Consider the following 22,183-nt stretch of genomic DNA (forward strand, 5'->3'; position numbering starts at 1 on the left):
TCTGAATTGGGCACTGATAATATTGCTCTCCCCTTAAACAAAGGGGCCACTGTAAGCCTATAGTGGGAAATCTGCAATATCCCAGATCTACACTGTTAGAGAGGAAGATACATGAACAACATGAAAAAACAAGGGAAGAAAATGATCCAAACAAATCTAGATTCTATAGTAATAGAATCCAATGACTGTATGTTAGAAGAAATGTCAGAAAAGGACTTCAGATTATACATGATTAATGATTCGTGAGGCCAAGGATGAGATAAGAGAGCAAATGCAGGCAAGAATGATAATACAAATAAGCTGAAAGAGCAAGTACAGGAAGCAAAAGATCACTTCAACACAGAGATGGAGATTCTCAAAAAACACCAAATGTAAATCCTTGAAATGAAGGAAACAATAAACCAAATAAAAAACTCAATGGAAAGCATCACCAACAGACTGGACCACTTGGAAGACAGAACCTCAGACAATGAAGACAATATATTTAATCTTGAAACTAAAGTTGCCCAAACAGAGAAGATGGTAAGAAATCATGAACAGAATCTCCAAGAATTATGGGACATCATGAAAAGACCAAATTTAAGAATTATTGGGATTGAGGAAGGCACAGAGATACAAACTAAAGGAATGAACAACCTATTCAATGAAATAATATCAGGCCCCTTCTCTTTACCCTATTTGTCTCCTGTGATCACTTGCAATCTGCCAACATATTGACGCCTTTTTTGAGAGCAGATTGCTCACCGTCAGGCATTTGTCATCCGCCATTTGCCTGCCTCTCGCCTGTCCATCACCTGCCTTGTCCCTATGCATCACCCAACGCTCAAGGTTCACCTCCCGATCATCCGACACCTGCCAGCAGATTGACCGCTGACCGCAAGTGGAGAACCAGCTGCCTACTTCTGCCTGGAAGTTCAATGTTACAGTACCTGCAGGTTTGATTACACGTGGCTGCCGCCATTTTGAGACAACAGCCAGGCCCTGTAGGACCCCTAGCCGGACTGACTGAGTCCCGTCTCCAGGATCCCTCAGCCCAACCGATCACTCCCTGCCTCTGGGGCCCTCACATCAACTGACTGCTCCCTGCCGCCAGGACCACCAGACCAACTGACTGGGCCCTATCACTGGGAACCCAGACCAACTGATTGCACCCGGCCTCCTGGATCCCACAACTACACCAAACACACCCGACCTCCAGGACCACTGCCAGACCAACTGCATCCTGTCTGCAGGACCTCCAGCTGACCACGTCCACCCCTGAGCTGCAGCTCCCCATTTGCCATCACATTTGGAAGCCAGAGCAGCCATCCTGGATAATCCTGGAAACCTTTTCTCCCATCTTCAGGTGGGGCAAATCCCATCCTGAGACGCCTGCTGGAGGCTTGAAGCTCATTGTCAGGTACCTATCATACATCAGGCTACTGAACACTGGGAGGTATCATTAGTATATGACTATTATACAGTAGATATTCGTTTTTCTCCTTTTTTAAAAAAAAATTTATGTTTTTATTTCTTTACGTTTCTTGCTTTCTTTTCCTTCAGTTTACCTGTTCCATCAGAGTCGCTTTCTCCCTTCTTTACATGATATTATTATCCCCATATGGGCTATTTGGTCTAGGATTGCATAGTGTCTGATTTGGGTGAGGCTAATATTGATCTCCCCTTAAAGAAAGGGTTTTGGACACCTATAGGTCCACTATAAGCCTATAGGGGAAAATCTGCAATATCCCAGATCTGCAGCGCAAGAGGGGAAGATACATGAACAGCATGAAAAAACAAGGGAAGAAAATGATCCAAACAAACCTAGATTCTATAGAAATAGACTACAATGACAGTATGTTAGAAGAAATGTCAGAAAAGGACTTCAGGTTATACATGATTAAGATGATTCGCAAAGCAAAGGATGAGATAAGAGAGCAAATGCAGGCAATGAATGATAATACCAATAAGCTGAAAGAGCACCTGCAGGAAGCAAAAGATCATTTCAACAAAGAGATAGAGATTCTCAAAAAAAAAAAAAAATATCAAACGGAAATCCTTGAAATGAAGGAGACAATAAACCAAATAATAAACCCCATTCCATCCCTTCCTCCTCTTTCCCCCTCTAATCTCACCTCCTGGAAGGACTTGCAAAATGTTCCCCAGGAAGGAAAGAGGCTAGGGTCCAGGAGGCAGGTGACCCTTGGAGTTGGGGCGGCCCCAGATCCAGAGAAGAAAGAGGCTAATGAGAACAATGAAGAGTGGGATGCTGGACAGAACCATAGTCCCCTCTATGCTGGCTGTCTGTTCTTCTGCTCCTCTTGCACCACAGACGATTTTGTTTGTTTGATTTCTGTGGTTAGTGGAAGAGGGCATGCCAGGAATCTGCTTGGCAAAGCTCCTACTAACTCTGCAGGGAGCCCAAGGGAGGCAGGCACTGTGGGGTCACATGATTAGTTCTCAGTGTTGAGTCCCAGAACCAGCTTCCCATTGGCCACTAGCTGCCTGAGACATCTCCATGAGGAAAGCATTGGAATGTACAACATGTCCCCCAAGGACATGCCGACAGGGGATGTGTCCAGGCTGGTTTCAAGTGGTTCCCCTGCTATGTGGCTCTCAGCCGTTTTCGTCAGGGGTGGCATTCCAGCATGAGGGAGGAAGAGGGGGCCTCCCTGTGAACTTTGGGAGCAGGAAGTCATTCTGGGTATTAAAAGAAAGTGACCTATGCAGAAGGTGGCATGGGCTGATGCAAGAGGTCTGGTTCCATTTGTGGCAGGGGAGCTGATTTTGTGTTTATTCATTGATTCACCCACACCTCACCAAAGAGTTTGAATGCCCCTCAGAGGCCTCACACGGCTGAGGGTGCTCTCATGGCAGCAGCAGAGGAGAGAGCATGCTGCCCTTCACAGAGCTGGCAGTCCCTCTGAAAAGGCACCTGGGGACCTGATAACCAGTAAGCCACGGACAAAATGGTGGGGTCCCCTCCTGATGCAGGAGGTCAGTCTTTGGATGTTGGTTTGATTTCAGAAGATTTCAAAAAAATATCCAGAGACCCAAGGTGCCACTGTGGAACCATGCTGCTCAGGGCACATGGGCTAAGGAGGCGCTTCCTAGAGAGAATCCACAGGGAGTGGCAACTGGGAACAGGAGCAGGGAGGACCACAGCAGGCGTGACCGAGTCTGTAGCACCTCGAGGTGCTGTGTGAAGAAAAGAGTCAGACACACGCGATCACAGTTGGACGCTTCCTTTATGTGAGAGGGCCAGCCAGGTATGTCCATGGAGACAGCAACGAGGGTGGTGTTTGCAGGGCCTGGGCGAACAGGACTGAGGAGAGACTATTCAATGGGTACAGGGGTTTTGGGGGCAGTGACATGAGCATCAGGAACAAGATGGCAATACTCATACACCTTTGGGAATGAACTAAATTCTATACTCCATAATGGCCAAGTTTGGGTTATGTTGATTTATCTCTCTCTATATATATATATATAGTGTATATAATATATATGGATATATTATATATATATTATATATATATGGACGAAGAAACTGTGGGAGAATTTGGGTTCTGTGACCTCAGAGAGGACACTCCCACCTGCCCTCTCTTAATGTTCTGTAAAATGGGCATGGTCACCCCACCCACCACAGGGTGCTGCTGGGGGAGCAGTCAAGAGCAGTCTTAGGCAAAGCCCTTCAGCAGAGATGATGGAGCACATGGAGTCGACAAATGGAACCATACTTATTTTGGGCAAGGGAGAATTTATTCGGCACGAGCTGTGCCTAGGAGGCAGAAGTTCAGAAGGACCTAGAGCCCAGTTTCCCCGTTTGTCCCCAGTGTCTATATGCACACCTAGGAAGGGGCTTGATTATCATCAAGCTTGCTTCTGACTTCTGCAATTCTATTAATAGAGGAAAGGAGAATGCCTGAGAGCCTTGGAAGAGCTACAGCGTGAGGGAAGGAAGTAGGACTACACAGGAGACTTCCCCCCGTTGATGCAAACTAGGACAGGGAGGCTGCTGGTTCTCAGGCAGGAAGATGTGCAGGCCATGGGGGGTCGTTCTCCACAGAGATAGAAACAATGATCCTGGAATCCTTTGGCCCTCTTCCCTCAGCCCATTCAGTGAGGAAGGAAGCGGATCTGGTATGTTGGGGGTACTCTGCCCACACCACTCTCCCTAGGAGTGAGATCGATGTCCTCGGGAGCCACCGGGCTGGCCACAGAGAAGTTCTGGAGGATGGTGGTGAAGAAGAGGAACAGTTCGTTGCGAGCGATGCCTTCACCAAGACAAATGCGCTTCCCTGTGGGCACAGAGGGTCACCATGTGGGCACGGGGCCAGTGCACATGCTTGCCCACCACACCCCAAAGCCCAGGCACCTGTGCACTGAAGTGGATAATCACAGGCTTGACCTTGGACCTGATATTCAGCATGGACTCCCAGGGAGTCCCAAATCTGACACCAGGTGCACACCTTGTGCCATGTTCATTGGTTTGGAAAGAAAATGTAGTTTTTGTTTCATCACCAATGGTTCATTGGCTCCATAGGAGATAAGGATGCAGCTGTGCGTGGATGTGTCAGAGTGTGTAGGTCAAGTGAGCACATGTTTCTGAACATTTTATAGTGTTCTTCATTATTCATATGAGAATACTACCATCATACAGGCTACTATGAGGGTAAAGTTAGTCATTGTAGACACTCTTTAACACATGTCTCCTGTTCAGAGTCCTAGAGTACTAGCTATGGTTTTGTTTTGCTTCTGAGAACATGGCTCTGTGTGTTTCTGGCACTATGCGTTATGTCTGTCTCTGAGTTGTCTTCTGGTTTAACCTGAAAACCACCAGCTTTGAGAATCTTTCAAAAAATTATTCATAAAAGTTCTGAGTGGGACCAGGGCCCATGAGCAGGTTTTCTATGCTTCCCCTGGATTCATCGAGGTGTGTGAAAAACCCATGTTGTTTACAGACCACAGGTTTATAGGGGAAGGAGGAGAGAGTCTGCCTGAAGTCAGGCAGGGACACAGCGCATCCGGGTGCTGCAATGCTTCCTCATATGCAAACTGACAGCCCCGGGAAGGCCAGTGGAGGGTGGGATTCCAGGCATCCCCTGCACCTTTCCAGCCACTGCAAAGATGTGCCTGCAGGGATGTATCTGGCAAAGGGGTCCATGTCCTCTTGGCATTTCCTGATGGCAGGACACGGGAACATAGAAGTACTCAGGGCAGGTGTCTGGGCTGGTTCTTCTGGAACTGGTTCTGTGACCCACATTTTTCCAGGACTGGTAATGCTTTTTATCTCCCACTCACACACCCTCCCCATCCTAGGACTGTCCTTCTCTTTGGACACCTTCTGACATCTCCTTGACTCTCACATTCTGTTGGCTCACTTCCTCTTTCTGTCCAGGCAAAGTCTATCCTGGGCATTAAACATACAGAACAGGCACTGTTTCATGTTCATTCTTATATATGCTTCTCTTTTTACTTTCTTCCATCTAAATTCCTTCTCTATTCCACCTCTCTCTCATCTATCTATTTATCCCTCTATGACCCTATCATATTTTTCATCTCCCTCTGAAGAAACCACTCTAACCTCCTCTCCTTCTCCTCCACCTCCTCCTCCTCCTCCTTCTTCTCTCCCTTCTCTCTCTCTCTCTCTCTCTCTCTCTCTCTCTCTCTCTCTCTCTCTCTCACACACACACACACACACACGCACACACACACACACACACACACACACACACACACACACACCTCTCTTCTCTGCTCTGCTCTTTTCTTTTCTCTCCCCCTCACTCTCCCTCTCCCTTCCTCTGTGGTCTCAGGTTCACCCTCTGTCTCGCACAGACTGTCTCCTCTGTGCCATGATCTCCTTGTGTCTATTGGTGACTCTGTCCGCTCTCTGTCTCATCCCCATAATGCCTCGGTTGCTTACTTGTTTCAGTCCTTACTTCCCTACAACTCTCTCTGGACAGGACTATTGGGCGGGGAGCTCACGTTCACCCACTACCCCAGGTGTTCCCAGCTCTCACTGAGGACAGAATGAGGACACTGAAGACTGCATCCACAAAGCCGAGCACCACTTGAGTCACTGATGACATTTATATTTCGGAACTTGTTCCTGGGGCCATCCTACCTCCCCCCAAAAAATGAGGAGCCTGGACCTTGTGGTTTCCTCGGGTGACCTTCAAGTTAAATTTGGCCAAAACCCCAAGGAGTAACCTGCACCCTTTGTAAATATTAAAAAAAAAAAAAATGGCAACCGAACCTGAGAGCAGATTCCTAGAAAAGAAAACCGAGGCTCAGCCACTCCCAGCCCTTTACTTCAGCCAGTCCCAGCCCTGCGCTTCAACCAATTGCACGCTGTACTCTGCTCAGATCTGACCATTGGCAGCCACGTGGAACTGGACCAACCCAGCTGTTTCTGCTTGTAGGTTCCTTTCTGTCTGTAACACCATGTGTCCTGCTACTGGGTGGAACTCTCTCAAACTTCACTACTTCAGGATATGAGGTCCAGCCAGCTGAGCTCCTGGCCCTCAGCCACTTTCTAATCCATTCCGAGTGTCCTACACTTACTCTAATGGACCACCTGGCTCTGCCCTGCTGTTGCCTCCACCTGGAACCTTCTTTCCTGGAGTTGATCAACACTCGCCCACTAGGCCTCTGCTTGGAAACCAGTTTCTCAGCTGACCTGTTCCTCACCTACCCACCAATATTACTCAGTATATCCTGCTTGGTTCTCCCAATGCCTGATTAATGATAATACATGCCCCTGTTGGTGTGTCCTTTGTGCCAGGCCCTGGTTAGCTCAGGACAGGCATTAAATCTTTTAATTGGATTATTATTTGGGACACTCTGATGAATGTCTATCTCAGCTGCCGGACTATAAATTTCCTGGGGCAGGATCTGTGTCTTTATGTGATTTGTCGGATGCATTCCCTTTTGTCCCCTGGACTCAGTGCTGCATTAATTTTTACTTGCTGTTTTTCCCCTCTCCTTTTTTTTTTTTTTTTCTGTTCTCAGAATTGAATATATGGCCTTGTTTTTGACAGGCTGCACTCTGAACTGAGCTTTATCTCCAGCCATGCATTAGTTTTTAGTTATTGCTTTTTTAACGGTTACTTTGCTCACATCTAGAGATTTTCCACCACTTATCCAACGTCCTGCTTATCAAGAGGTGCCTTAGGTCATCATCTCACTTCTCAAGTCTCCTCATGGGGTTGTAGTGAAGATTGAATGGGACAGTGCAGGTAAACCAACTGGAATGTGCTAAGGGCTGCACAAACGAACACCTATCATTGTCTGCAGGAGAGGAGAGGACCTACCCCTGGGGTCTGAGAAGGGATCCCAGGTCCAGCTTACCCATGGAGAAGGGAATAAAAGCTTCATTCTTCTTCAGTGCCCCATTGGCATCCAGAAAGTGGTCAGGGTTGAAGGCATCTGGTTTTTCAAAGTAACGGGGGTCGTGGAGAGCAGAGCTCAGGATAGGGTATACTTCAGTGTTCTGAGGAAAGGTTAAAACATCAAAGGACATTGCCATGTCATCAAGAACACAAGTAATAATAAGTGCTGGCCTGCATGTGTGGGGAGAGTATACTCATACAATGTGGTGGGACTGAAAATTACTGCAACCATTTTGGAAAGCAATATGGTGATTCCTCAAAAGACTGGGAATGGAATCACCATGTGACCAAGTAATTCCACTCTCTGTTATTTATCCAACAGAACTAAAATCAGCATACTATAGTGATGCAGGCACATCTGTGCTTATAGCAGAGCACATCACAATATCCATGTTATGGAACCAACCCAGATGCCCATCAACAGATGAACAGATGAAGAAAATGTGGTATATATACACAATGGAGTTTTACTGAGATATAAAGAAGAATGAAATGGTGTAAGTTGATAATAAATTAATGGAACTGCAGAACATCATACTAAGTGAAATAAGACACAGAGTCAAGGGTTCAATGTTCTCTTATATGCAGAAGCTAGAGCAAAGTAAGGAAAATAAGTGGAGGGGCAGGTCCAATGAAAACAGAAAGGACATCAGTGGAGTGGAGGAAGGAGACTGAGGGGGAGGGAGGAGGAACTGGAAAAGGGAGCAACTGCAGAATCAAATTGACAAAATCATGCTCTGCACATATGTGAACATACCATACTCATTGCACCTTTACGTGTATTTATAAAGCACCAATGTAAAAAAAAAAACAAATTAAAGCAAGACCACTAGAATATAGAAGTGGAAACTGTGGAGGGAGGAGAAGAGGGTAAGGGGAAGCACAGGGGACGGAATGGAGCAATTTATACTCAATGCATGAGTGATTATCTCATCCTAAACTCCTCTGTTATCTACAGCTCTAATGCACTAATAAAAACATTTTTTAAATGTTGCCATTCCCTGGTTCTCACATACAAACAAAAAACAAACAGGTAAAACAAACTAAAAGTTAAAACACGGAGGTACTATGGAGAAGCCCACAAGAGGTTGAGATGGTGGGCTAGGGGAACAGAGGACGCCCACACAGAGATGGGCAGCCTGCAGGACTGACCTTGGGGATGATGAATCCTCGGAAATAAGTGTCCTTGGTGACCACATGAGGCACACCAATGGGGATGAGGTCAGCGAATCTCTGAATCCCGTGGATGACCGCCTCTGTGTATGGCATCCTGGAGTGGTCTTCTAGGGCTGGTGGGCGGTGTGAGCCAATCACATGCTCAATCTCTTTTTGGACCCTTTCTGCACCAAAAAGGGGATCTGTGAGCCTCGTTTCACATAGATTTCCCCAGAGACACTGTTTTCAGGGGTCAGTGAGCTGGGAAAATCCTATGGGAAAAGCTGAGACCATTGATACACTTTAGAGCAGACAGCTGGGGTGATGGGAGGAGAGAGAGCAACAGCATGAGATTTCCAACCTTTTCGCATTCAAGTAATTCAATAAATTGTCTCCTATATGTTCAGAAACCTTTCAGGCATGTGCATGCACAGACACACAAACACACACATACACACACACACACACACACACACTCAGAACCCCACATCCACCACAACCCTACAAGGAATTTTTTATTAAAAACTCCAAAATAAGAACTTGTTGAAACTTCACCCTTAAGAATGAATAGAAAATGATCCAGTTTGTGTGTGTGTGAGTGTGTGTGTGTATATGTGTGTTCATTACAGGAAAACTCTGTGCCAAATTCTCACAACTATCACAGTGGACTAAGTCAATGGATTAATCCAAGAGCAACTGGATGAAGACAAGAATGCATAAAAAAACAACAGATCAATTCCTGAGTGAAAAAAACTGACAATTAATGCATTGAACAAACCAATGAATGAATGTGTTTGTTCAGCTTATCAATCAATAGATGGATCAAATAAACAATCAATTAAGAAACGATTCCTTGACAAATAAATCAGTGAACCCAATGAATCAATAATCACATGCAAGTTGCCTTCATGGGCATTGTGTGAACAGATCAATTCGTGAATGAGTAAACAAAGGAATAAATGCATTGGTGTGTAGAGGGATGAATAAATGAAGGAATCATTAAGTGGTTAAATGTGGAAATGGATGGATGGATACATGTAGGAAGAATGAGAAGATGGTTGATAGAAGAGTAAGGAAAAAAAACCCAGTTCATAAAAAAAATGGCTGGGGGCCTGCATGAAGGAATGAATGAGCCAAGTCATCAGTGACCAATAGAGCACTCAACTGTCCTTGTACATAGCATCAGCTCATGAATGAAATTATATGTCCATGGATGCATTGCAGACAAAGCAATCAGTGAAAGTACAAGTGGATTAATCAATAAAAGATGGACAGATGGATGGTGGATGGGAGAAAGCACTGGAAGAACAGGTTGTCAGACTTGTCATTCACCCATCACCAACAGGATTGGCTTAGCGGAGACCACCCAGAACCTGCAGAGCTCCTGAAAAGGAGGTCAGGTTGCCTCTCATCCATGAAGGACCCCAGCCCCCACTCTGCAGCCTAAGAGAAGATCCAAGGACCCTCCCCACACGCCCGTCCCTGACCCACCAGCAACATGGGGGTACTTGAGCATGAGCAGGAAGCCGTAGCGCAGAGTGGTGCTGGTGGTCTCAGTGCCAGCAAAGAAGAGGGACAGCAAGGTCAAGGTGAGATTCTTGTGGTGGAACTCGCTGTGCGGGTTGGATTTCTCCTGGATCAGGTGGGTGAATAGGGAGGGGCAGGCAGGACCAGAGCCCACTGAGGACTCATCCCGCCTGCCGGCCTCCCTCTGTCCTGGGTCTCGCCCCTGGGGCCCCTCCTTCTCAGCATGGACACCCCGTGTCTCTGTCTCCCTCAGCCTCCTCACTCTGCCTCGCCTGGTGTCTCTCTCCATCTCTTTGGCTTGTGTCTTGGTCTTCATCCCCCAGGCTCCTCTGCCTCTCAGGGTCTTTTCCTCTTTCTTGTTGTCCTTGCCCTGTATTTCTCCATCCACCTGCGTCCTGTCCCCTCCTCCTCTCATTTCAGTTCCTCCTTCCTTTCCCTTCATCTTCCTTTCCCTCCCCACTCCCCTCCCCAGGCCTCACTTTATCCATGCGGAGCAGGTAGGAGTCGATGAAGTCTCTGGGGTTGCTGGGGTCCAGGGTTGCACGGTGCTTCTCCACACTGTGGTTGATGAAGGTGATGACTTCCTGCAGGTTTTTGTAGACTTGCCTGTGTGTGCCAGGAAAGTGCTTGAGGACGTCGGAGTATAATTCAAACACCTACATGAAGGAAGGGGTAGTGAGGTCCCCCAAGGGCTGAGCCAGCTGGTCATGGGGAGGGGGAGCCATCCAGGGCCCAACTCCACTCGGGAATCCCCATCTCTCTCTGCCTCTCTTTCTCTCTGCCTCTCTCCCTCTCTCCCTCCCTCCTTCCCTCCTCCACTCCTCATCAGAATCAACCTCTCTTCCCTGTCTCTCTGTCCTCTCTTCCTTTATTCTTTCTCCCAAGTTCTTCTTCACTTTTTTCTTTTGTTTTTTTTTTTTTGTTTGTTTGTTTGATTTTTTAAACATTTTGGCGCCTTGAATTCATGCCTACCCTGTGCTTCCCTATGCCGTTTTCAAACATGCACAAACCGTGACTGGATCAATTTCATTCCCAGAACCCTCCCTTCCTTCACCCTCCCTCCACACCCACTACCTCTACTCTACCCTTCCCCTTTCTATTCGTGCTACCATTATCTTAATCAGTACAGGATATACATTAGGATTATACAGGATTATAATTATACAGGATTATACATTTGTACACAGACATAGCAGAATTCCTTAGATTTCAACTCCAGTACTCCCCACATCCTCCCCTTCTCTGTCTCTCTCAATCCCTTTTCTCTACTCTACAGGTCTTTCCTTTTGTTTTTTGGCCTTGGGAATTGAACCCAGGAGCACTTAATCACAGATCCCCATCCTCAGCCCTATATTTTATTTTATTGAGAGACAGGATCTCACTGACTTGCTAAGTGTCTCACTTAGTTGCTAAGGTTGGCTTTGAACTTGCAATCCTCCTGCCTCAGCCTCTGGAGCCAATAAGACTACAGGTGTGCACCACCTGTAGTCCAGTTCTTCCTTCTGTTTTTGACAGACACCCCATGTTTAATATCTATTCTTCCCTGCCCTTTGGTTTCTGCATACTAGGAAAAAAACATTCAACCCTTAACTTTCTGAATCTGCTTTGTTTCACTTAACATGATGTTCTCCAGTTCCATTCATTTACTTGAAAATCATATGTTTACATTCTTTTTTGTGACTGAGTAGAACTCCAGATGTGTACAGATACCTCATTTTCTTCATCTTAGTCTGTTGATTAGCAGATGGATTAGTTTCAAAGTATAACTATTATGAATTGTACTTCTACAAATGTTAAAATTCATGTATCGCTATAGTATGCCGATTTTATATCTTTTGGATTAATGCCAAGGATTGGGACATCTGGGTCATGTGGTGCTTCCATTTCTAATCTTTTGAGGAATTTCTATGATACTTTCCAAAGTGATCATTCTAATTCGCCTTGCCACTAAAAATACACGAGTCGACCTTTTCCTCACATCCTAACCAGCAATTTCCGTTATTTGTATTCTTGATGATTGCCATTCTCACAAGAGTGAGAGGAAATCTCAGTGCAGTTTTCATTCGCATTTCCTGATTACTACCGAAGTTAAACATTTTTTCATGTGTTTGTTGGCCATTTTTATTTGTCCTCCTGAGAGAGGTTTATTTAGCTCTTTTGCCCATTTATCAATTGGGTTATTTTATGGTGTTGCTTTTTGAAGTCTTTCCTTATTGTGGGCATTAATGTCCTCTCAGAGGAGTAACTAGCAAGGATTTCAACCCATTCTGCAGGCTCTCACTCTCTCATGCTCTAGATAGTTTTCTTTGCTGGGCAGAAACTTTTTCATATGGTGGATTCCACTTTTTCATTTTCTATATCTTGAGCTTTAGAACTATTGTTAAGGAAGGTGATGCCTGAGCCAGTGTTGCATTCTGTCCCTACATTTTCTTCTAGCCCTTGCAAAGTTTCTGCTCTAATTCCTGTAGGTCTTGATCCACGTTGAGTTGATGTTTCTGTGGGGTGAGAAATAAGAATCTAGTTGGAATGTTCTGCAAACAGACACCCACTTTTCTCAGTACCATTTTTTAGATGTCTCCAACCTGCATTTTGTCACCTGTGTCAAGTGTCAGGTGACTGAGTCTCTGTGGAGTTGTCTCCTGCCTTTCATTCCTTTCCACGGGTCTCGGTGAGTGTTCTAACGCCGACACCACGCTGTTCCTTACTGTCACTCTGCAGTGTGATTCGACACCAGGTATCCTGAAGCCTCCACTGCTGCTCTTCTAACTCATTATTGCTTTGGATATTCTGGGACTTTTATCTACCAAATGAATTTGAGAATTGTTTTCCCTAGTTGAGTAAATATACCACCTGTCATGTTGGTGGGCATTGTACTGGCAGTAGAGAGCATTGACCATTTGGACCCTATCAATTCTACCTATCCTGCAACAGCCAAGCCCTCCTTTTCTGAGACTTTCTGACCCCGTCTTTCAGCCTCCCCTTCTCTCCCATTTCTCTCTCTCCATCTCCCTTTTCCCTCCCCCAGCTCTCCCTCCAGGTCTCAACATCCCTCTCTCCATGTGCTCCTATTGCATTTCTGTGCCCACAGATTAAACCACCCTTTCCCACCTCCCCTTTCATCCTCCTCACCTCCTGCAACTCACCTGGCTGGAGAAGGAGCTGATCAGTGCAAATGACTGATAGATCATGTCCAGCAACCGCAAGAACTCTCGATCTTTGTAGTCAAAGCGTTCTCCAAAGACGATGGAGCAGATGATGTTGGCGGTAATGAACTGGAAGAGGAAGGTGGGGTCCAGGAGGGCTCCTAGGAGGATAAGGCAGCAGGTCCCAGGTCAGAGACTCCAGAGACTGGGGACATTCTACATGGTGCCCCATCTTCTACTGCTCTGAAGTAGAGCAATCCTAACAGCTCACACTGGCACAGACTCTGTGTCAGGTCTTACGCTTTCATTCACTTTGCACAAAACTTTCTCAGCGAGATGCTCTTCTATGACTACCTCCACTTTACAGGTGGACAGAAGGATGAGTAATGGAAGCTTGCACAGCTTCTCATTACCAAGGGCAGGAGTCACCCCCAAGTACACAGAGACAGAGCCAGCGCTGCAGGATCCTACCCTGACTGTCCTCTCAGCCCATCTCTGACTGTGTGAGCTCAGAGAGTAAAGGCCTCCAGGCAGGGTGCAGGGCCTTGTTCACTCCATGCCTTGTGCAGATTTAAAGCCCCATGGCTGCATCCCTCCCTCTCACACCCACGTCCTCTCTTCTCTCCAGCCCAGGGGCTCTCTGGTCCTGCATGAATCATTCTTCACTTCCCATATCTCATCAAGCCTCACACTGATGCCTGTGTTGGCAGGCACAGTCCTGGTTTCCGAGGCTGAGAAGGAGGGTTCAGGAGCCCAGGACCTCAGGTGAGTGTGACCCTCTCTCTGCTCTCAGCTGTTTTCTCTCATTCCTCTGTGAACCTTTCTCTGAGGCTTGTCTGTCTGTCCCTCAATTGTCTGTCTCAGATTCTCTTCCTCTGTCTCTTTTGATCTCTCTCATTCTCTTCTTCTCTCTCATTTTTCTCTTTCTTTTCTTCCCTCCGTCCCTCTCCTTTCCTGTCTCTCTGTCACTCTGTCCTCTGTCCTTATCAATCTCTGTCCCTTTCACTCCCTCCAGCTTCTACATGGATGTCTCAGAGTCTCCTGAGAAGTGTTGATAAGAGATGATGAAGACCTGGTCCAAATGAGATGGACAGCTGACAGTGGACCTGCCAACTATGCCCCCTGCTATGAAGAATCTAGAATCCCGGCAGTGCCCTTGGGCTTCCCTGAGCAGAGCACAGCTCCTGACTCCTTGCTCACCAGCGCTTCCCCCAAAGGAAGGGAAACACATGTCATAACTTGGAAATGTCTGTACTTGCTCTTTGCTTTCTTTTATGTAGGTCCTATTTTTGACTTGGACACATATGAGCAATCCAAAAATTGATTTCCCTGCATGCAAGGTAAGAGCCTACTAATCATTCATCTGTCTTGGACACCAAAATCCTCACATCTCTTCCCCTATCTCTCTAGGTTTCCCACAACCCTTCTCTATTCATCTCTATTCCCATCTCTCTCTGATTCTCCATCCCTGTCTCTGTCTTTTTCTGCCCATGCATACCTCTCTGTGTTTCCATTGCTGTGCACCCCACATCCCTCTCTGTTCCATGTCTTATCTCCTGTCCATCCCTGGTTCTCACCCTTGGATTTCTGCAGCTCCTCCAGCAGACACTGAGCCTCCTCCTGAATCCGTTCCTCAATGCTCTGCTTTCCCATCCCAAAGTCCCTCGTGGTAGCCAGAGAGAATCTGATGGAATGTAATGCTATGTAAATAATTGTTGTACTGTATTGTATAGAGAAGGTCAAGAAAGAAAGTTATTATATGTGCAATAATTTTTTCTACACAAATCAATCCACAACTGGTTGAATTTGCAGATGTATAACCATCAACCATGGAGGTCAACTGTCCTTGTTGAAGCCAAATGTGCACATTCTCAGCAACTTCTCCTCAAATACCTGCCCCCAAACATGTGTACATGTTCACCAGAAAGTCAATCTGAACATTCACAGGAGCCTTCTCATTGTAAATACACACTGTGAGATGCCAGCAATGGAATATTATGCAGTCAAGAGAATGAACAATCTAAAACTATAACCAATGACCTCTGTGAAAATCACAGAAAGAATGCTCAGTGGCAGCCATTAGACACAAAAGCACACTTGGTTTACATTCACTTCTATTTACATGGAGTTCATACACAGAACACCAGGCCACCAAGGGCTCTGGAGACTGGGGGTCTTTATAATAAGGGGACCTTTCCCAGGGTAAATCTTGCTTGACTGGAAATATAAAAATCCCCAAATACGAGGCAGGAAATCTATTCCTGTATCAACCATAGCCAAAGGATAATCCATTAATCTGGTCACCCTTTATAATAAGGGGACCAGATGGGTATCCTGGGGGACCAAAACCCTACTGCTATTTGATCTGCATGTCAGTGACATGAGTGCATTCAGCTGATGAAAACTCATTGCACTGTGCACATCCTGTCTGGGGCAGAGGTATTGGGGATGGAACCCAGGACCTTATACACGCTAGGCGAGCACTCGAGCATTAAGCTATATCCCCAGGCCCTTCTTATTTTTTATTTTGTGACAGAGTCTCACTGCATTGCCAAAGCTGGCCTAGAGCTTTCAATCTTCCTGCCTCAGCCTCCTGAAGTGTTGGGATTACAGGTGTGCGCCTCTGAACCCAGCAGGCTATGCACATGTTATGGTGATGTACAACTTCAATAAAAACTTGAGTTATAAATCACGGAAATGGCTGAGACCTGTCTTGCACTGGTGTCTGCAATGTGTCCTCACTGGCTTGCCTGCATCCACTCTTATACTCCTGAAAATGAATTCACATCTCTCCAGATCAGAGCAAGCCCACCAAAGGTAAGTTGGTTAATACCCCTGCACCTCCACAAGCCCTCCAATGTCCCCATGTCGCTTAGAATGACACCGCCGTCTCCATCCTGGTCCACACAGCCACAAACCACGTGGTCCCTCACTTCTCTGGCTTCTTCCTGTCACCCCTTATGCCTTGGCCACTCTGATCAACCTCCATGCTGTTCCCTGAGCTCCTTCCTGTTCGTGCTCTTTCAACAACACCTGCTGCACCTGCTGCCACATATCTGCTACCTTCAGGGTCTATCCAGAAACATAGCAAGACCATGGGCTGGGGCTCAGGGGAAAAGGGCTTACCTAGCATGTGTGAGGGCCTAGTTTCAATCCTCAGCACCACATAAAAATAAACATTAAATTAAGGCATCTGTACAACCACAAAAAATTTTTTAAGGAAATAAAGTAAGTCCATGTCAATCCCTGGCCATGCAATCTGACATATTTCCCAACACTTTCTAAAATATCATTCCATTTTATTTTAATCATAGCTCCTTCCTACCTAACATGGCTTTGTCTGTTTTTTGGTTTTTTTGTTTGTTTGTTTTTTTGTTTTATTTTTGGTTTTCGTTGTTTTGTTGTTTTGTTTAGTTTTTCTTTTTCTTTTTTATCATGAATGGCTGAGACTAGATAATTTATAAAAACAGAGAGAACAGAGAGAGCAGTACTTTTGGGAGGGTGGGTACTAGGGTTTAAACCCAGGAGTGTGTAAACACTGAGTGACATTCACAGCCTTTCTAAACTTTTATTTTGAGACAGGGTCTTGCCAAGTTGCTTAGGGCCTTGCTAAATTGCTGAGGCTGGCTTTGAACTTGCAGTCCTCCTGCCTCAGCTTTCTCAGCTGCTGGGTTACAGAAGTGCACCACTATTATTGGCAAGATGTACTTCTTACAGATCTTGAGTCTAGGAAGTTTAAGACCAAGGGGATGTCTGTATACAGCAGGGACTAATTCTAGCCTCATCCCTTGAGATACATGCAAAACAACTAGAATGAAATTATATGAACTCAAAGCCCCTGCCTATGGGAAAAAACTTAGAAAGGAGGACAGGCTTGTGTCTGTGTCCCCCAGGAATACCTGAGGACATAAAACCAGGGCCACATCTGGGGATCAGGAAGATCTTTCCCAGGGTAAATCTTGCTTGACTGGAAATATAAGAATCCCCAAATACGAGACAGGAAATCTATTCCTGAATCAACCAAGGCCAAAGGATAATCCATACAGAATCCTGAAAAGACCTCATATGATTTTACCCAAGTTCTTCCTGCAAGAAAACTGAAAAGTTGGCTACAATGAAGAATGGGGATCAGCCAAGTCTCTTGGAAGCTGTGTGTGAACGATGGATTTGGTTTGAGCCAGTAAGGCAGGGAGGCTGCTTTTCTGGGAACTCCTGTGTGGAATTCCCTGGCATGAAAGCCCAGATCATGCTGCCACCCTGCCTCAGCTCACAGCCATCAGGAGATGGGCATAAACTACCAAGCCCTAAACACCTGTTTTCCCCACATTTATCCTCTTTGTCCTGAAGGAGCTATTTACTGATCCCCTTTGGTCTGTGCTGTTATAAATAAAGCAAGCACGGGCTTTACACTTTGTTAGGGTCAGACCCATCTGGTCTGATCCACCCATCATGCCCCTGCTTTGAAAATATATATAACTCTCACCTCTTGTCTTTATTTTATTAATATTACTCCTAGCTTTCATTGCCGGTTGACCCACACTTCCAATGGTTACCCACTCCCTCCACAAGCAGGATGTGGGCAGAACACATCCAAACCCTGCAGCCTTGAACACATGGAAGGAGTACATGAGAGAATGGAGGGAAGGGGTTGGACCCAACAAAAGCATAAAAGGGGGGAAGCATAAGGGCAAGTCAATCAAGATTCAGACTTAAAATACTTCTTTCATCATCAAAAGAAGACTACTTAAGACCACTTTACTGATAACTGATCTGTGTCAAAAATTGTTTTTTGGTTTCTATTTGTTCTTCAATGCCAGGTATGGTGACCCATGCTGTTAATCTGAGCAACTCGGGTGGTTGTGGAAAGAGGATTGCAAATTCAAGACCAACCTCAGCACCTTAACACAGGCCTAAACAACTGAGCACAATCTAGTCTTGAAATAAATAAATACATAAATAAATGAATGAACACATGAATTTTTAAAAGGGCTGAGGATGTGGCTCAGTGGTAGAGCACCCCTAGGTGCAATCCGCTATAGCAGAAAAAGTGGGTCATTTGACAATACTGAGATAATCCCCAAAGGAACAGCATTTGTTATGGTTTAGATATGAAATGTCCCTCAATATCTCCTGGTAATGCAGGAATATTCAGAGGTGAAATGATTCAGTTATGAAAGTTGTAACCTATTTACTGATCCTGGCTTGAATGGACTCACTGGCTGGTAACTGTAGGTAGGTGGGCTGTGTTTAGAGCGATTGGGTCACTAGCAGCATGTCCTGGAAGGGTGCATCAGACCTGCAGTCCCTTCCCCCTGCCCTCTTCCCTCTCCTCTACATCCTGACCCCACCATGTCCTGGGCAGGTTTGCTCCTCCAGACCCTTCCACCATGATTGGCTGACCCACTTGGGCCCACAAAAATGGAGTCAGCCATTTGTGGACTGAGACCTCTGAAACTGTGAGCCACAAATAAACTTTTTCTCCTCTAAGTTGCTCTCATCAGATGTTTTGGTCACCACCACACAAAATCTAACTGGACAAATTCACACATAACCTTGCTGATCATAGTTGAAATATTGAAGCATCATTATGAAATTGAAACCAAAAGCTAGAAAATGGATAGTAAAAGGAAAATGGCAACACTTGTTGGAGACTGTAGTGGATCTTTGTGCCTCTCCCTCTGACCAGCTGAATTTTATCGTCCTTAGGATGTTGATCTTTGTAACACTCCCATGCGGACAAAAGCCCACACAACCACCTTCCACACACCAGTTGCCTTGGGGACCAGCCATGGGCTTCCCAAGCCACAAACAGAGGCATCGAAAGACTATTTCAAGGGGCGTGTCAACAAGCCCCAGTCGACTCAGCAGTTTGGAGAGCCAAGCACTCTGGAATTGCACCACTGCAAGCTCATAGGCTGTGGACATCTGTGTTCCAATTGGGCTGCAGACACACACGCAGTGTGCCTAGGACACCTGGGCTGCTTCTTTCTCGGAATCACCAGGAGCTCACCAGCATTTGGCATTCAGAGCCTTCCATCTGGGGCAGTTCTCTCTGGCTTCTTACCTATTTCCTGTGCCAGGGATCATGAGGTCGATACCCAGGAGAGCAGGGTGAAGAAGAGGCAGGGCCAGGAGAGGTGCAGCCTTGGGGGAGGAAATTAGGTCATGGTGGCACCCTCAGAGAAGGAGCTAGCTCCTGACATAGCAGTGAGGCCACTCTTGCGGATTGGCCTCTTCTGCATGTGGCTACTTCCATTTCTTCATTTCCACCATGTGGTCACAGAGCTCAGGCTTCCCTCACCGGAGGCTGAACAGAACTTGCCTGATCCTGGACTGTCGCCTTCCAAAACTGTGAGCTACTCTGTACGGTACCCAGCCTCAGGTACGTTGCTCTAGCAAGAGGAAACAGACTAAGACACCAAGGGACCATTTTGCCTGGCCAGCTGGACCACTCTTTCTCTTATGGCTGCTCCTAGCTGCAGACCAGTCAATTGTTCCCTGGGCTGCCATCATTCCACACCTGAGTCCTCTCTACTTCATGTCATGCCCTCATTCACCTGGGCCTATTCCTTCTCCCCTTCCCCCCAACACCCTCAGAAAGGGTGTTACCTCCCCACTGATCTTAACTCCATGCAGTCATTACACTCTGTCCAATTCTGACAGAATAAACCTGTTCTGGACCCTGAATGATCTTAAGACTCCTACTTGTTGGCTTGTGTTCAGTACCACCAGGGTGAACCCTTAAGGTTACCTAACTAATTTTTGCATTTATTTTATATCTGCAGCCAGACTGTCAACTCCTCATGGGCAGGTCCTGCCACTTATCTCCCTGAGCATGCCACAGTGCCAGGTATTCAGGGCCACTGGGTTGACTCATTTGGTCATCACAGTAGTTACAGGTGGAACAACGCAACCTCCTGAGAGCAACTGCTGGCAGTAGGTTCCAGACCACTCCCCACTGTCCCACCAGTGCTGATCTCCTTCACTCACCATCTCCAGACATGGCCACTGGAGGAACCAGGTATAGCACCCTTGGGTCACTGGGACAGAACCTTAACTCTCCAACTGTGAGAACCACATGTTAAAGCATTTTGCATACTCTAGACTGTCTCCATAAACACACAGGGCACCCAGAGTCCTGGAACCTTGCAGTGGACAGGGGCGTCAGACCTCAGCCAGCACCCACCCTTCCCCAGAGGATGTGAAAAACTCCTCCAAGGCCCTTCCCAACACATTCCACTTCTCTACTATCTTACAAAGCCACCAAGACTTTTTAAACCTCCTTTTAGACACATAAGACTTCCTGGTCAGCTTGACTTCCTTCAGAATCTGTAAGGAATTGTGACTACTGCTCATATCAACAACTCTCATGGAGACAGGAGGCAGTAAGACACAGAGAGCTGGAGTGTGGCCAGCTAGTGTGGCCACGGTTGGTGCCCAAGACTTCAGGGCAAGGAAAGTACCTTCAAGAGGGTCATATGGCCAGGTGCAGTGGTGCTCACCTCTAACCCCACCAGCTTGGGAAAAAAGCAGGAAGATTGCAAGTTCAAAACCAGTCTCAGTAATTAGAAAGGGCCTAAATAACTTTAGTGAGACTCTCTCTAAATTAAAAAATAAAAAGGGCTGAGGGTGCAGAGACATGTTTAAGCAGCTCTAAGATGGCAGCTGGCATTGAGCCAAGAGGTGCCGCATAATTAGTGTTAATATGGCGAGATCTCTTATGACCTTTTGCCTAATTAGTTAATGTCTCCTCTGTGCTAGTGGTCAACAGATGTTCCTCATTCTTTCTGGTTTGGTACCGTGGGGCGTGCTTCAATTGTGCTAACCCTGAGCTGATTAGCTGCCTTTGGTATATAAGACATTCTCTTCACTTGGGTGGCAGTTTCGGACCACAGGCTGCAGGTTGCAGGCTGCACGTCATATGCCTTACCCCGCACCTTCAAGAAGCAACTCACCTCTAAGAAGCAGACCTCTCAAAGCGTAGCGCCTCTGAAAGCGTAGCACCTCTAAAATTAAGCAAAGCCTCTCTTACTCTAAACAAAGCCTCTCTTCCTCTAAGCAAAGCCTCTCTTACTCTAAGCAAAGCCTCTCTTACTCTAAGCAAAGCCTCTCTTCCTCTATAAACTAGGGAACAAGCAAGCAAGCAAAGAAGTAGCCCAGATAAAGATAATTAAAATAGTTCATTCCCAGTCCACCTCCAATAAATTTCCACGGAATTGTTCCTGTGGGCGGCAACAGTTTTGGCTCAGGGATTAAGCACTACTGGGTTGAATTCCAGGTACTAAAAAAAAAAAAAGTTAAAATTTAAAAAAATTTAAAAACAGGCCCATGCTTCAGGAGTGTGGCCTCCATGACAGGGAAAAAGGACAGAGGAGCTGGGAGTTACTGGCACGGTTCCAGCTCTCCCACTAGAAAGTGGGGTCATGGATGCTGATTAATTATTAATAAGGAAGTAAACAGGAAGATCCAAGATGGCAGACTAGAGGGAGGCTGTGTTCCGTGTTGCTACGTAACTCTGGTTTCCAGCAGAAGATATCTGTTTCTTGGCACCTATCATCTGCTATTTGCCTGCCTCTGGCCTCTCCATCACCTGCCTTACACCTATCCTCACCCAACACAAGAGGTTCACCACCCAATCATCTGAAAACAGTCAGCAAACTGATCGCCGACTGTCAGTGGAGCACCAGCTGCCTGCTGTTGCCTGGAAGTTCACTGCTACAGTACCTGCAGGATCCCACAGGTGAACAATCACTCCCTGCCTCTGGGGCCCTCACATTGTCTGACTGCTCCCTGCCGCCAGGACCCCCAGACCAACTGACTGCACCCTATCACTGGGACCCCAGACCATCTGATTGCAACCCACCTCCAGGATCCCACAACTACACCAAACACACTCGACCTCCAGGACCCCTGCCTGAACAATCGCATCCCGCATCCAGGACATCCAGCTGAGCACATTCACACCCTGAGCTTCAGCTCCCC

The 22,183-nt window shown here is 46.4% G+C and overlaps 2 protein-coding genes across 3 annotated transcripts in view; both read right to left on the reverse strand.

Annotated features, from left to right (window-relative positions):
* Nucleotides 1–22,183, reverse strand: part of LOC306648341 (cytochrome P450 2B4-like) — a 153,876-nt gene that overhangs the window by 46,181 nt on the left and 85,512 nt on the right. The gene's annotated exons all lie outside the window — the stretch shown is intronic.
* The window catches only part of LOC306648342 (cytochrome P450 2B4-like), a 51,144-nt gene continuing 32,680 nt past the window's right edge, over nucleotides 3,720–22,183 (reverse strand). Inside the window, exons 4-10 of one of the 2 annotated variants that reach the window (XM_079118403.1) lie at nucleotides 14,779–14,885; nucleotides 13,202–13,362; nucleotides 10,538–10,714; nucleotides 10,023–10,164; nucleotides 8,529–8,716; nucleotides 7,336–7,477; nucleotides 3,720–4,280 (exon numbers count right to left, since the gene is read on the reverse strand). In XM_079118403.1, the coding sequence (XP_078974529.1) occupies nucleotides 4,099–4,280; nucleotides 7,336–7,477; nucleotides 8,529–8,716; nucleotides 10,023–10,164; nucleotides 10,538–10,714; nucleotides 13,202–13,362; nucleotides 14,779–14,885 (1,099 nt within the window). In that variant the 3' untranslated portion in view covers nucleotides 3,720–4,098. The remainder of the gene's footprint in view (nucleotides 4,281–7,335; nucleotides 7,478–8,528; nucleotides 8,717–10,022; nucleotides 10,165–10,537; nucleotides 10,715–13,201; nucleotides 13,363–14,778; nucleotides 14,886–22,183) is intronic. The other variant, XM_079118404.1, reaches the window with a different exon arrangement.

The sequence above is a fragment of the Sciurus vulgaris genome (genome assembly GCF_902686455.1).
Source record: "Sciurus vulgaris genome assembly, chromosome: 17".
Classification (NCBI taxonomy): domain Eukaryota; kingdom Metazoa; phylum Chordata; class Mammalia; order Rodentia; family Sciuridae; genus Sciurus; species Sciurus vulgaris.